Source organism: Gossypium raimondii, chromosome 6 (assembly GCF_025698545.1).
Source record: "Gossypium raimondii isolate GPD5lz chromosome 6, ASM2569854v1, whole genome shotgun sequence".
NCBI classification, from domain to species: Eukaryota; Viridiplantae; Streptophyta; class Magnoliopsida; order Malvales; family Malvaceae; genus Gossypium; species Gossypium raimondii.
The window spans coordinates 56,502,007-56,517,144 of NC_068570.1; the positions used below are offsets into that span (position 1 = coordinate 56,502,007).

General features: G+C 33.3%; 1 protein-coding gene across 1 annotated transcript; it reads right to left on the reverse strand.

Moving 5' to 3' along the window:
* Positions 1-6,543: 6,543 nt before the first annotated feature.
* Positions 6,544-7,974, reverse strand: LOC105772680 (metacaspase-9). The gene is made up of 2 exons (XM_012594086.2): positions 7,585-7,974; positions 6,544-7,490 (listed from the first exon to the last, which is right to left on the reverse strand). The coding sequence occupies exons 1-2, from the start codon at positions 7,934-7,936 to the stop codon at positions 6,814-6,816; spliced, it is 1,029 nt and encodes a 342-aa protein (XP_012449540.1). The 5' UTR covers positions 7,937-7,974; the 3' UTR covers positions 6,544-6,813.
* Positions 7,975-15,138: the final 7,164 nt, after the last annotated feature.

Here is a 15,138-nt window from a genome sequence, read left to right on the forward strand (position 1 = left end):
CCTTAAACTCTTATTTATTTAGTTTTTTCCTTAAAACCCTAAAATCTAAAAACTCAAAAATCCCAAAACCTTAACTCTAATTACAAAAAACCCTAAATCCTAAAAAACAAGGAAAGCGCTTCCTTGAGGAAGCATTTTCTGTCCACGTGGACAAAGCGCTTCCTTGAGGAAGCGTTTTCCTGCTTTATCCTCTGACAACGCGCTGACGTGGACGAGTTTTTGTGGGAAATGGTCCATTTCGGTAATTAATTCAGAACCTGGCCAATTTCGGTAATTTTAAAAATAAAGGGGCTTTTATTGGTTATTTGCCCGTTTTTTGTAGTGCTATGAAATTTAGCTTAATAGATAATAGCAAATTTGTGGAAATACAAAAACTTAGCTTAACATATTTAATGACTAGTGATTGGGTTAGGATAGAAATTTCAAAATTCGAGAAAATATAAATAATCAAACATATAAATCAAATCATGCATTCTAAGGCATAAATAATAAACAAGTTCTCGATGATGTGGTATTTAATATCTATCAATTTTGTACGAGAGTAAAGCAAGTATAAAGACTAAAAAATGATTAAATTAAAGTAAAAAACTAAATCTACAACTTGTACCAACGAAAGATTTTTTGATTAGGTGAGGGATACAGCTGGACCCGTTATCTAGTGGCTGTCCATGGTGTGATAGAGTTAAAGAAAATGTTAATCATTTGTCTTTTCTATGTCCTTTTATTAATATGTAGTTTTTGGTCTCGTATTTCTAATTGATAGAGTTTTGATTGGAAGAATGTGGTGAATTTTGAAGAATTCTTTACTTTGTACTGGAACATGCCCCTGATAGGTCTGCAAAAAAGCTTTCGGTTAGTGGCGATTGCGGCATCTTGTTGGATAGAAGATATCAGATCTTGTCTTCCTGTATTGGCAGTGAAGTAGATCGAAGATAGCAGGTCTTGTCTTCTTGTATTGGTAGCGAAGTAGATCGAAGATAGCAAATCTTGTCTTCCTGTATTGGCATGGAAGTAGATCGAAGATAGCAGATCTTGTCTTCCTGTATTGGCAGGGAAGTAGATCGAAGATAGCAGATCTTGTCTTCCTGTATTAGCAGCGAAGTAGATTGAAGATAGCAAATCTTGTCTTCCTGTATTGGCAGCAAAGTAGATTGAAGATTGTAGATCATGTCTCCCTAAGCAGTAGTGGAGCAGATCGAAGATGATAAATCTTATCTTCCCAAGGTAGTAGGGAAGCAGATTTAAGCCACCAGTCCTATCTCCCTGAGTAGCAGTGGAGTAGGTTGAAGATTGTAAATCATGTCTCCCTAAGCAGTAGTGGAGCAGATGGAAGGCAGCAAATCCTATCTTCCCAAGGTAGTAGGGAAGCAGATTTAAGCCACCAATCCCTTCTCCCTGAGCAGCAGTGGAGTAGGTCGAAGATTGTAGATCATGTATCCTTAAACAGTAATAGAGCAGATCGAAGGCAGTGAATCTTATCTCTTTGGCGTTACAGTAGAACAGATTAAAGCTCAAGGTAGCGAATCTTGTTTCCATAGCGTTGCAGCGGAGCAGATCAAGACTGAAGATAACCAACCTTATCTCCCTGAAGTTACAGTGGAGCCGGTTGAAGATATCAATCTTATCTCCCTGAAGTTGCAGTGGAGTAGGTTAAACGAAGTGAGCCTTATCTCCCCGAAGCTCCAGTGGGTCAAGAAGAGGCTACTTGAAGAAGAAGCGCACCAATGTCCAACACAACCGGACAAAATTGGCCTTCTAATTTAGTCTTTGCTTCATTTTCGTTACACGACAATGAGCAAAGAGGGGCAGCTGTAATAGGCCAATTTAGCCCGGGCTCACAAAAAAATAATAAACTCAAAATAATAAAACAAAGTCCAAGTCTAGTCCAACATTGTATCATTTGGCCCGATCGGAATGACCCATTACTTGAAAAAGGATATGCAATCTTAGATATGATATGCAATCTTAGATAAGATATGCAATCTTAGAAGATAATATTTTGTAATCTTAGATATTTAATTTGTAGATACCCTTTAAATCTTAGCCGTTGATGTAATTGATCTATACCGTTGGATTTGGGGAGGCTCAACTATAAATAGAGACCTTTCCTTCATTGTAAAACACTGGAGTTGGAAGCAATAATAATTCTTAAGAGCATTCACTCAAATTTCTCCTTCTCTTGCGTTCTTATTTTATGTGGCTTGTTCTTATTTTGTTTTTCGTTCATCTTTGTTTCATTTTAAGTTGCTTTCATTTGAGTTGGATTTTGGTGGAAGAATTTCGTTGAATCTTCATATTGTGGGAGTAAGGCTGACTTAAGCGTTTTTTTTAACATTTTTTATTTATCCATTTAATTGTTTAATCATTAATTATTCTTTTACTTTTATTCGTTTATTTATCCATCAACTTTCTTATTTACATATCGTTCATCCATTTAACCATTCTTATCATTCTTTTATTTTTTCCATTAATTATATACTTTATTTGTTTTAATATTATGTCACACATGTTGTTTATTTTTAAAACTCGTGTTATAAATCATCTATTTTAAATTGTTTGATTATTTGCTTTAAATTTCTTTCCATATATTATCAATTGCAATTTATTTTTATACTATCTATTTTTTCCATATTTTGGCCCTCAGCTTTTGTTTTATTCTCATTTTTCCTTTTAATTCTATTTTAAATTCAATTTAATCCTCACTAGTTTGATTTATTTTGCTTGTGTTTTATTTATTTAAGTATTGATTATTATGATTTTTAAAATTTTAAATCTGATATTATTTGAATGTTTATACTTATTATTATTAAATTAATCATTAATATTATCTAAGTGTATTGTATATTATTATTTTAGATTTATCATGTTTTGTTATTTGTAATTTATCAATATTATTATTTTAAATTCATTGTTAACATTACTTTAAATTTATCTTGTATATCTATTTCAAATTTATCATTAATATTTTTAAATTTAGTATATACTATTATTTTGGATTTATCACGTATGATTATCCTAGAATTATCATCAAAATTTTTAAATTTTATATGTATTATTATTTCAAATTTATTATATATTATTTATTGTAAATTATCCAATTCATTTCAAATTGTAGATATTATTTGTTTTAATTCATGTATTGTTTTAAACTTCATCCATATACATACTATTTATTTTGGATTATGCATATTACTTATTTTCTAAATTATTTTTATTATTTTTCTATATAATGTATATTCTAATTTTTCTTCATATTTCATTTGCTTAAATATTTTTGTATATTTTGTTTTATTAGTTGTTTTAAATAATTTATTAAATGATTTATTTCAATTCATGTCATGTATTCATTTTATCTTAATTAATTGATTTGCATAATAGATTTTTTAGCATATTACTTACTTCATGTTGTTTCATTTATGTACCATTTCTTTGGAATTAAGTTAGTTTTATATATTATTTCGAGTTCGATAATTATTATGTGTGTTTGGGGTTTGTACGCGCATATTGTTTAGTATTTTGCCCATGTATATTATTCCATGTTCATACATTTACTTTTCAGTTCCGAACATTACATCATGGTTAATTTGATTATTTCATTTCTTTTCATTTCGAATAAATCAAATTTATATCATTGTTAATATTGCATTAAACCTTCGCTTTAATCCAATTTCGTAAAAAAAGGGAAAAAGAAGTTTGCAATATGTCGTCTTTGGAACGATGAGAAATCGTGCTCTAACTTACAGTGTTTCGATCTTTCTCATCGAACTAAAACGGCTAAATATCTTAGTTTTCAAATATACAAAGTTTCAATAAAGATTTTTTAGCTTACGCTCGGGAATTGAAATGTTGCATCCTAACTTACGGGATACAACATTTTGTCGTCTCGGGATGAGAAGGCTTTTTTACATTCGTTTAAATTTATCCAAGTACTATTTTAAGATATGTTATTAATAAAGGGGGATTGTTTTTAATCTTTTCAAATTTACGACATTCGACTATAAGACATTAATAATAAATTAGGTACCAATTTTGGGCGTTATGAGGGTGCTAACCCTTCCACGTGCGTAACCGACTCCTGAACCTATTTTCTCAAAATTCGTAGACCTAAAATCGTTTTCAAGGTGATCCAATCACACCTCAATAAAAGATCGGTGGCGACTCCATTTTTTCGTTTTAAAAGTAGACCCCGTTTTTTCAAAATAAAAAATGGTTTCGACAAGTAGTATTTTGATTATGTTTTTATAGATGTAATTTAGTATTACTTTATTCTTTAGCCAAAAAAGATTTTTTTTATAATTTAATTAAAATTTACTATTATGATTCAATCTGGTGTAGCTTCTAGAGATGACAATAAAGTCGGGTGAGAGCAGATATTGCTAAACCTATTACCACTCCATCATTTGCATGTTGTATAAATCCATCTAATCCCATCCCGTCCCATCCCACCCTGCATTATCGTAACTGCTTCGTACTTATTACCCAAAAGAAAAAATCCACCCCGTTCAGCCCTGCATCCACTTTTCAAACAAAAAAAAAATCTATTTCATTCGAAGCGAAGCATTTCAAAATCTATTGGACAATTTGAGTTGTCATACCTAATAACTTCAATCTGAGTTCATAATTGAATACTGAGTTTAGATGGTAATTTGTTTTCCAAACTTTTTGATGTCGTGTTCTTCGACATGCCTATGAACCACTTATTTATACTATGTGATGTAGTTTTAAAACCGTTTCTTTTTTTATTTATTTATCCGTTATTTATTTGGTGTAAGCGAAAAATATTTTATGGGTTTGTGTTTTTAAAAAGAGTCAAATTTCATCAATTATTTTTAATCACCATTATCAAATGTGTTTATTAATTTAGCGTAAATATTTTTCATATTTATCATTAAATATTATTATAATTGTTTCATGTTATTTTACTTATTTTTCATATTTTCAACTTAATATTATAATTTACTATAGGTAACAATAATTAAAATACATTATTTAAAATTAATTAAAATTAAATACGTAAAATCATAGGCATGTGACATTAGAAATTACTTTAAAATATATATCAAACTAATTTTATAATTTAATTTTTTAACACTTACTCTCTTTTTTTTAATTTATCAACCAATTTTAAGTCTAACCTAATTCAAACCAAGGAAACTTACTTGGATTTTATGTTGGGAATTAAATAAAAAGAGATAAATATTTTCACTTCAAACTTATTCAGTTTAATTACCAAAACTCCAAAATATTTTTTGAAGACACCCAAAAAACCCTCTATAAAAAATAAGGATAATTTGTGATATTTTTCCTCTTAAATGATGTTATTTATATTTTCAATTATATTAATTATATTTTATTTTATTTATTATTGATTTAGAGAATAATTAGAGATAAAAAAAAGCTTAAAGTTTATTTTTGACAAGTTTTGCGGGTTGGACTTTCAACATTTACAATACAGTTTCAGTATTTTGGCAATAACTTAAGCTACAAATTTTAGTTTTGGGCTCATAATATATAGATTTGAAGAAAATTGACATAACTAACTAAAGTTGTTTTGCAGATGAAGCCCAAAAACATCAGGAAGACATCAAAAAATGTCCTAGAAGTTTGACGGAAAAATTGCCAAAATATCTTGAAAACTTTTGCTTTATATAATTAATGGCACTTTTGTACTTTCTCTATTATATTATTTTTTCCCTATAGATAGACATTATTAGGTTAAGACGAGGGGAGACCTAAACCTAGCCATTCTTAGTTTTATTTTGTTTTCTTTATTTTGTGGCTTTTTAAACTCTCCATCTAGTCGAAGGTTTTATCAAATTTTGATTTAATAAATTTGTGAGACTTAATTTTTACTTTAATTTTTCTTTGTTCTTTAGTATTCATGCATTTTTTGTTTTAATTACAACTTTTCAGGTTTATTGAATGTTCAGTCGGTATTTGATAGCCTATAATGATTGTTTTGTCAATTAGAATTGTTAAACCCATAATTGTATAATTCATTCTAATACTAGTGACAAACTGCATAATTCGTTTGTGTAGTTTATGTTTATGTGGTGTGAATGTGTGATATAGCTAAAATGAATCTCACTAGGATGAGTTTGTTGGTTAGAATTTGGACTCTCTCGTTCTTAATACTGGCGGTAAGTTAAATCTGGGGCGTTGAGTTACAGGGTTATTTATCGATTAGGAAATAATTTCAAACGAGTTTTCTCTTGGCTATCGAACAATGAGAGATTGGTTGTCCGACACTGAGTCAATAACTAGAACTAATTTATTAAAGGTATTGAAGTTATTTTTGCATTGATGATCGAATCTTTGAATCAAACGAAGATTTTAGTACTTCTAGAGTTTCTTCTCATTAATTTTCTTTTCTTTTGTTTTATAATTTATTTTTACTTTGTTTTAATTTTAATTTTTAATTTTAAACTCTTTTTATATTTTTCATGTAAATTTTTGTTTTTATAAATCGCTACATCCTTGCATTACTTCAATACAACACCAGAAGAACAAAATGTCAAACACTGACGCTTATAGATAAAAATCTTGCAAAAGAGGCCGTTTTATTTTATCATAAAATTATTCATGAAATAGCCATACATGGCAATTACATAAGCTTGAAGGCCTTAAAACACAGAGACATACGATCGTAATACGCAAACACACACACAGACGATAGTAATAAGCAAACACACACAGACGCAGTAATGAAGGCTAACTTCAACTTCGTAGTAGTGCACACCGATGGAGCACATTATTATTTAGTTTACAGTTTCGACCTCTAGTGATCGAAAACCCTGGTTCAAAGCCGGCAGCTTACGCACCCGTAGTGGTGTTGGGTTGGTTGCCAAGAAAAGCTGCATCAGCATTCTCATCAGTGCAATAAAGGCAAGGGTGCTGCTGTCCACATCCTAGCTTTATTATTTCATTCCTGACCTTCACCACAAGTTCTCTATTGGTTAATGCATCATTGCTCTCCCTGATGACCTTCAGAACTGTATAGGTAAAGGCCCCAAACCCCATTCCTCCGGTTTTGTCACTCGCTCCCATATCACTCGATTCCTCATTGGCTTGGCACCCACTTAACAGAATTCCCTCATCCTCCGTCAGTGACCTCAAATTCACAATATCACGTTCATCATGGGGTAGGAATTTGAGACTCACATTGTTCCCAAAGATTGTGGTCAAAATAGAGCCAATACCCTCCATATTACCTGTTCCAGTGTTGATGGCATTCCCAAGTGCTCTTGTGGGAAATAAGCTTTGTGTCGCGATTATGACGTTGGCTACTGTTTGTAGGCACTGGTATAAGGTTCCTAAGGAAATGCCCCTAGTCTTGTAATCAACAGGTAGTGCTATACCCCTTAGAGTACTATGGGGTCCAATTTGTTCTTTACTTTTATCAATCAGACCACCACTGTGGCAGGAATCCGAAACCATTGTGAAGCTTGATCCACTTGGTAGTTGCTTAATCAATTGCCCCAAGTCCACGTCTGCACAACCATCGCAACCACAATATGATATAAATAACAGTTTGCTTAGATTGAGAGAATTTTAATAATTTAATTTACCGAGTTGATTACGTACCAAAAATGGGATTGAAATCACAAGGCACAATTGCTTCACCCTTGTTGGAAGGCTGGTGGTGGTCAATGCGGTCCACAATTCCATGTCCACTAAAGTGGAAAAGCAGGACATCTCCTTCTTTAGCCGCGTCCACCATCTTCTTGAGTGCAGCCATAATGTTTGCCCGTGTAGGCTTATACTTGGACTCTGGTTCATCAGTTAGGAGCTCAACATTTTCGGAATCAAAGCCAAACCTGCTCAAGATCATATCTCTCATGGCTTTCGCATCGTTTACGCATCCGCTCAACTCTTTGAAGGTGTTGGGGTAGTTGCATCCGACCAGAACGGCTCTCTTCTTACATTCGGTGGCCATCTTGCTTCTAATTTGGGTCGCTTGTTTTGTCTTGTGCTTCGGACGTTGCACTAAACACCTATATATGTACACACATACACCCTGTAGTTTACACTATGCTCACTGACCATACTCTAATAAATAATACATGGTAGGTACAACTATTTTATTTTATTTTTTGTTTAGAAAAAAAAAAGGCTTTTTTATAAAAATAACCCTCAAAAAACATTAATTTCATTTGGAAACCCGTGTTTTACCTAACACTAGCAGATTTAAATCATAAAACCGTGCAAAATCCAAATTTAAACCAAAATCCGTAAAGGCCATAGTTACAGCAAAATACTCCCAAATAAAAGTAAAATCACAAATAGGTAATAAACAGTATAAAAGAAGTCGTGTGGCAACCACTGAGTCCTCCGCCGCACCGATCCACCTATATCTGGGGACTACCTGTACAGATTAAACAGAAGGGGTGAGTTTATGTAAACTCAGTGTGTAATCCCCATACAAATAAAGCAGACGAAAGCAGATAACCACGATGCAGGCTTAAGCCTTTTTCGATGTCGATGTCCCGGTTTGGGCCTTAGCCCATTTCAATACAAAAACAATCATGCAGTTGGGCCTTAGCCCATCACAGTATCAGTAGCAGTAACAGATATGCAGTCACAAAAATCCTACCCATCCAGCCTCTATGCACCATCTCCGTCCAACCTTACACTCCATGTGGGGATATAATCAACCCACACAGCTACACGCGAGCCACCACATGGATGTGTACTGTGCACGGCCATGCCTTCGTCGATCATATGGTCGTGCACTCACACACGGCCTACCACACGGGTGACCACACGCCTGTGTGGCATCGACAGTGGCATTTTTTAAATTTTGTCGAAACCTCATTTTTTGTATTTTTGGTACACACCTAGTTCGGTTTTGATGTTACTGCAACCATGAACACTCCAGAACCTAAAAATTGACATACCAATGCTTAGAAACAGACTTAACACATGATTGAATCGTAACTAAAAAACCGACAACCAATCTAAACTACCATTCAACACCTACCCCAACACCCCGAGCAATTTTGATTACGACTCTTCACGAAACAAGCCTTTACTTTCTGATTTACTGCTACCAAAACAGAGAATGAGGTTCCAAATGGAAAGATTCAAATGAACAAAAAATAAATTTTAAAGAAAAACTCCAATTCGAGCAAAACATTCTATGTTCACTTACCAACGTACAACACCTTGGATCAAACACCGAAATTAGGACCCAAATTTTTACCCAAAATGAAGAAAAGAAAGAATAATGAGAGGAAAGCAAAAAGAGAAAAGAGTTACAGAAGAAAGAAGAGAGGAACGTCATTTTTTTTCCAGGAGAGATTTTTGGGAAACAAGTTTTACCCGAATCCCACTACATCCCCAATCATAACCACCCATTACTCAGAATTCTACTACAACTGAACTCTACCACAAAGCCGAGCAAAAATATTACCTACGCTAACATAGAGATTCAAACACAGAACCTCCAATACACCAACTCCTTACCACTCGAGCCAGCAGGCTCATTCTAATATGGATTTACAAACAATTAAATATAAGCCCATTGAATAGAGATAGGGCTTAACTCCAAAAATAAAAAAAATTGCCAAAGCTAAGCCTTGAAATTGGGACCTCACACATACACACCTAGAACACTTAACCACTGAAGTAAACAGATACTTGTGTGTCAAAATTTTACAGAAGCAGACATAAAAATTTTAGGGTGTTACATCCATCTAAATTTGGTGATATGTAATTGTTAGATGAAGATGACTTGGGCTCTATGATGGAAATATGGTGGTCGACTGAGAGTGAGAACCCCCAACCAGTTGAGTTATTTGTTGAGTTAACAGACTTTGAGCCTATTGAGAATGTTAGTCTAAAAAGTTAACATCATAAATTAGACTTTAATCGTAATGTCGGATAGACAGACCAGTTAAAATGTGGTGGGACATCGCAGATACTCAAAAATCCAAATTATTGTGGGAGTTCATATAACAACCCTGCCCCCGGTCCCCATCTATAAATACATCCGGAGGTGATAATAAGTAAAGAGGTAGATGTCAAAGAAATGACCAATAATGGTAAAGATTTTGATTAGGACGTTGAAGATTTTAGTGACCTCGATGTTGATAAGGTTTTAGAAGATATCGATGATGAAGGCCTGGAGAAGGTTGAAGATGTTCACGGCCCTTCATTCAGTAACCTTACTCGTGGCATTATTTTATGAAATGAACCTGAGGGCGACATGTTGAACGTAGATCCAAATGCAATGCATGCATCCGAGTTCCCTGGGTACTTCGATATAGTACATGCTCATAGATTGACGTCAATTTCATAGTTGGAAGTGTTGTTCATTGGGAAATAGTTTGAGACCAAGACAGACTATGTGTTTGCCTTCAAATAGTATAGCATGAAGTTGTCGATTGATTACAAGGTTGCCAAGTCTACACTGACATTATATGTTGGGAAATATTGAAAAGCTGGAGATGGGTGTGGTTGGCGGGTTCGAGCTCCATTTATACAGAGGACTCAATAGTAGTAAATACAAAAATTAGAAGGGCGTCATACATGCATTGTCGCACGTATATCTCAAGACCACCAGAAATTGGATGCCAAAAGTATTTGCAACTACATCATGCCACTAGTGAAAGATAGCCCAATCATTCGTGTATTGATATATCAAATGGATCAGCACATCAGGAGGATCAACAGTTGGATCGAACATGGCCTGAGGTGGGGTGTAGTACATGTTATTACCAAACATATCAAATGATATTGGTGGTTGCTCTGGGTGATATGAACTCGAACCGCCTATGTCTGGGTGATATGAACTCGAACCGCCTACGTCTGGGTGATATGAACTCGAACCGCCCATGTCTGAGTGATATGAACTGCTCTGCGACTCATCACAAAAAGCATCAACCCATTGGTCTGATGTGTTCAAAAGTTGGTCCTCCAAGTCAGGCTCCGCCATATGTTGATCCTCTAGCTCCCCCATAAGTTAACTTCCATGTTTGTAGCCGTAATTTGATACTATCATAAGTTCCCCACTATATAAATATCATCGAGTCATGTTCCACTACATGTATTCAGTTGATGGACTGAAGTCAAACATGCAAGAGCGCATCTCAGGCTGCCGGTCGTACCGGGTATTCCATAGTGCAACATAACATTGATGTTCCATGCTCCAATCTGTTGTATATTTCCCCTCGTGATCTTCAATTGTTGTGGCTCGACCAGCACAATTGTCGCATAACTCGATCTATGTTGTACCACTCAACGGTTGAGAAGTTGAGCACCAGCGTGTTAATGCACCACACATGGGCTTCAGTATGAACCCACTGAGGAAGAAGGGTTGCAATGTTCGGTGTAGAATACGACATCCACAAGAACTGCACAATATAACATAATGAATCAAGTCACATCACATACTGCAAGTGGATAAGTTAAATCAACGTTACTTAAACCATATTAATATATATTATTTTCTCTCTAGCGAACGTCTCTATCATTTGGCAGTAAATGATTAATGTTTGGCTCGCACCAATTCCCAAAGATGTGGCCCATCTGAAATCGGAACAAATACGTTAGCAGTTAAACTTGGGAAAATATTATCCACATTTATGAGTCATTAAATGTTAAGTATAATTTTGTTTTTACCTATTTATAAGTGGCCACGAATATGGTTGGTGCCTAACATCCGTTAGAAACGGCATCCAGTATAGAGCCCAGGACTGCTGTAAATCTAGACAACTAGCCTTGTTACTAACCCCATGTTTTGTTGCTCGGCAAAGCTCATGGTACAATATGGCCAACACTGTCGATCCCTAGCTGTAACTACCGGCATGAGAGAAATCCTCCAATAGAGGCAAGTACTTTAAGTGGACCCTATTAGACGTGTTGTTCAGCATAAATACCCCCTGATCAACTGCATAATATAGGCTTAAGCAGCACACATCACCTCGAGCTTAGTGGCAATGCTCGATAACTCCTTAAAATTTGCTCTTAACCATGCCAATTTCATACATGTGAAATTTTGGTCCTCATCACTAGCGGACCGTCCAAGTAATCTATGGCATAGTACTGAAGGTTCCAACACTTTGTTTCGGCCCGTGACTACAAGACCATCAACTCCTAACCCAAGTTGCATAGCGAAGTCTTTCAATGTGATAATGCCCTCCCCGTAGGGCATATTGAAGGTGCGGGTCTCTATACACCACCGCTCAACCAAGGCGGATATTAAGTTCACCCTCAGGCCAAACCTTCGGATTAATGCAACGTCCTCAAATCCCGCCAAGTGTAAGTATAGCATGACCCACTCGTCTGGATTGTACTAGGAAAAATGAAACCACAACCTCAAAACTCGAAACCCATCTTATATGGTAAAATTTTTATAAAAATATGATAAATCAATTATCTATATAATTTAAACATAAATTGAATAGTAAAATTGAAAGTTTGAGAAAAAAAAAACATCACACTTATACTATACCAACGTAGTCATTCTAAGTATTTTTTATTTAAGTTAAATTAAATGAGTAATAAAATATTAATAATAGAATGAAGATTTATCATAAAATATTAATAATAACACGTAGAGATCAAATGTGATTATTATGTCCTAATCATATAACTATATAACTACAAAAATACATAATAAAAAAAACAATAATGTCCTAAAAAACATAGGTGGTATGAGTAAATATAAAAATAAAAAAGACTTATTTTTATTGAACCGATATCTATAATAATTCATAGAGTTTTACATATAATATAAACTAGACATATTCAAACTTGAAAATTTATCTTACATATGAGAACTTTTATAAAATATATATATTCACTCGTTAAAGACAAATGTAACTATTTTATACCCCACAAATGGAACCAACCACAGTAACAATGCAAAATTAAGTAGAAAGGTCGTCATATTAAAAATTAATATATAAACTTATGAATGTGTCATAAATTAAAAAAATTATAGCTAACACGTAGGGTAATGGCTTAAATTCAAGGTTATCGGAACAGTGGTTTCGTAACCACAAATTCGATTTAAAGAGAAATTTATTTTAATATTTTTGCATGAATATTGATATGATAGAAAAATCGTATAAAAATATCGATAAATTTTTTTTTACCGATTTAGTGGTTAGTTAGAAAAATAAATTATTGAAGAAATTAGGTAAAAACAAGGTATCGAGACCTCAATCTTGTAAAACCGAGTCAAAAATATTTTTATAAACATTTATGAAGTGTTAGTAATATGGTATTAAAATTTCATTAGAAAATTTTAATGTTTGGGTAGTCAATTAAGTGAAAAGGACTAAATTGAAAAGGGTGAAAAAGTTACTAGAAGGATTAGATAGCTCAATTGTTAAATGAGAAGAGACATAAATTGTAAATAAGCCCAAAAAGAGATATTTTGGGTGGCATAAGCTGAGAAAAATCAGGATAATTGGTGAAATAAGGGTAAAATGGGAAAATAACAAATTTTACTAACATAAAAATGGGACCAAATTGGAATATCTAGAATTCTCTTCATATTTTCTTCATTATCATCAGCAAAAAACGTCCTAAGGGTTTATTCAAGCTGGTATTTCATAATTTTTGCACCAAGTGAGTTAATCCTTACATTTTTCTTGTAATTTTTATGTTTCTAAGACTATTACAACTAGGTCCTATTACTAAATTCATTAGTTTTTGATTTCATGAATAAAATTGAAAGTCACCATGGTTGAGTGCTGTAAGTTTATGATAAAATAGCATGAAATTGAAACTTTAATTTGTTTATGAGATTATTTTAATAGGTAATTTCAATAGAAATTGATTTGTAAGACCTAATTGTGAAAAAATTGGAATTAAAGTCTAGTGCTAAAATTCTAATTTCCAAAGGTTATAAAGTACTTTAAGGTGATGGAATAAAGTGTTAATTGAGAAAAATCAGCTCAATTGAGAGGTTAATTGAGCAGGGATGAAATTATCATTTATTGAAAGTTTAAGGGAAAATGGTAATTAACATCATACACTGAAAAAGTTTTGGATAGCAGCAGCAGGTTAATTTTGAAAAATCACCAAAAAATTTATAAATTGAATTAGAGACTGAATAATATATGAAATTGAAGCTGAATGAGTCTACTTTCACATAAAAGAAATAGATCAAGCAAAAGAGTTATAGATTTTGAGATATTTTAAGTTTAGTTAGATAGAGCAGAATGAGTTTGGAATCCCCTGTTCTGACTTTGGAAAATTATCAAAAATTTGAAAAAATAATTATAGGAATAAGTTTATATTTTTAGAATCCTCCGTGAATCTATTTTCAAGAGAAATAAACAGAAACAATATCTGAATTTTGTACAATGAGATAATTAATTTTTAGTGAAGAGAGGTCAGAACTATCGAGCAGTGAAATAGGGGAAATTTTAAAGAATAAACTGTACTATTTGGCTAAACCAAAAATTCTTAAAATTTTATGGTAAGAATATATGTGAGTATAGTTTTGGGGAAAATTAGCTCAAGATATAAATAATTTAGTGACTATGACTCAAGGAGACGACTTTGAATGAACTATAAATAATAATGGGATTATAGAGAATGTTACATATGAACATAAAATGTATTAAATTAATGATTAAATTTATTTATTTAAATCCAAAAATTCAAATCTGAAGCTAGATCGAGGAAAAGAAAAAGTTCAGGATTAGTAGATTTTTGCATATGAACAAGTGTCGAGGTAAGTTCATGTAACTTGAATTATATTCTTAAATGCTTGAAATATATTTTTCTTGATGTGAATATGATTTGGATGTTTGTTGTATGATAATTGATGAAGTATTGATATTCTTGATGAAAAGAGAAAATAAATCCCGGTTGAATGGAAGGAAAATTCGATGGATCTCTGAAAAGGAATTGACGGTAAAAAGGATCTAGCCCAGACAGGTGATCCTATCCTGATATAGCTCTCCCGAAGAATATGTGGAAAATGGATTTAGCTCGGACGGGTAATCCTTATTAGGGTCTGAATTTAGCCTAGACTGGTAATTCAGATCCAAGCTCATTAGAGTAATTGTCATTGCAGGGGATTTAGCCTGGACTGGTAATCCCGCTGTAAGGATGAGATTCGCAGGAGTGTGCTCTCTGAAATGGAAATGTGCGCACATGAATATGAATTGACGGACC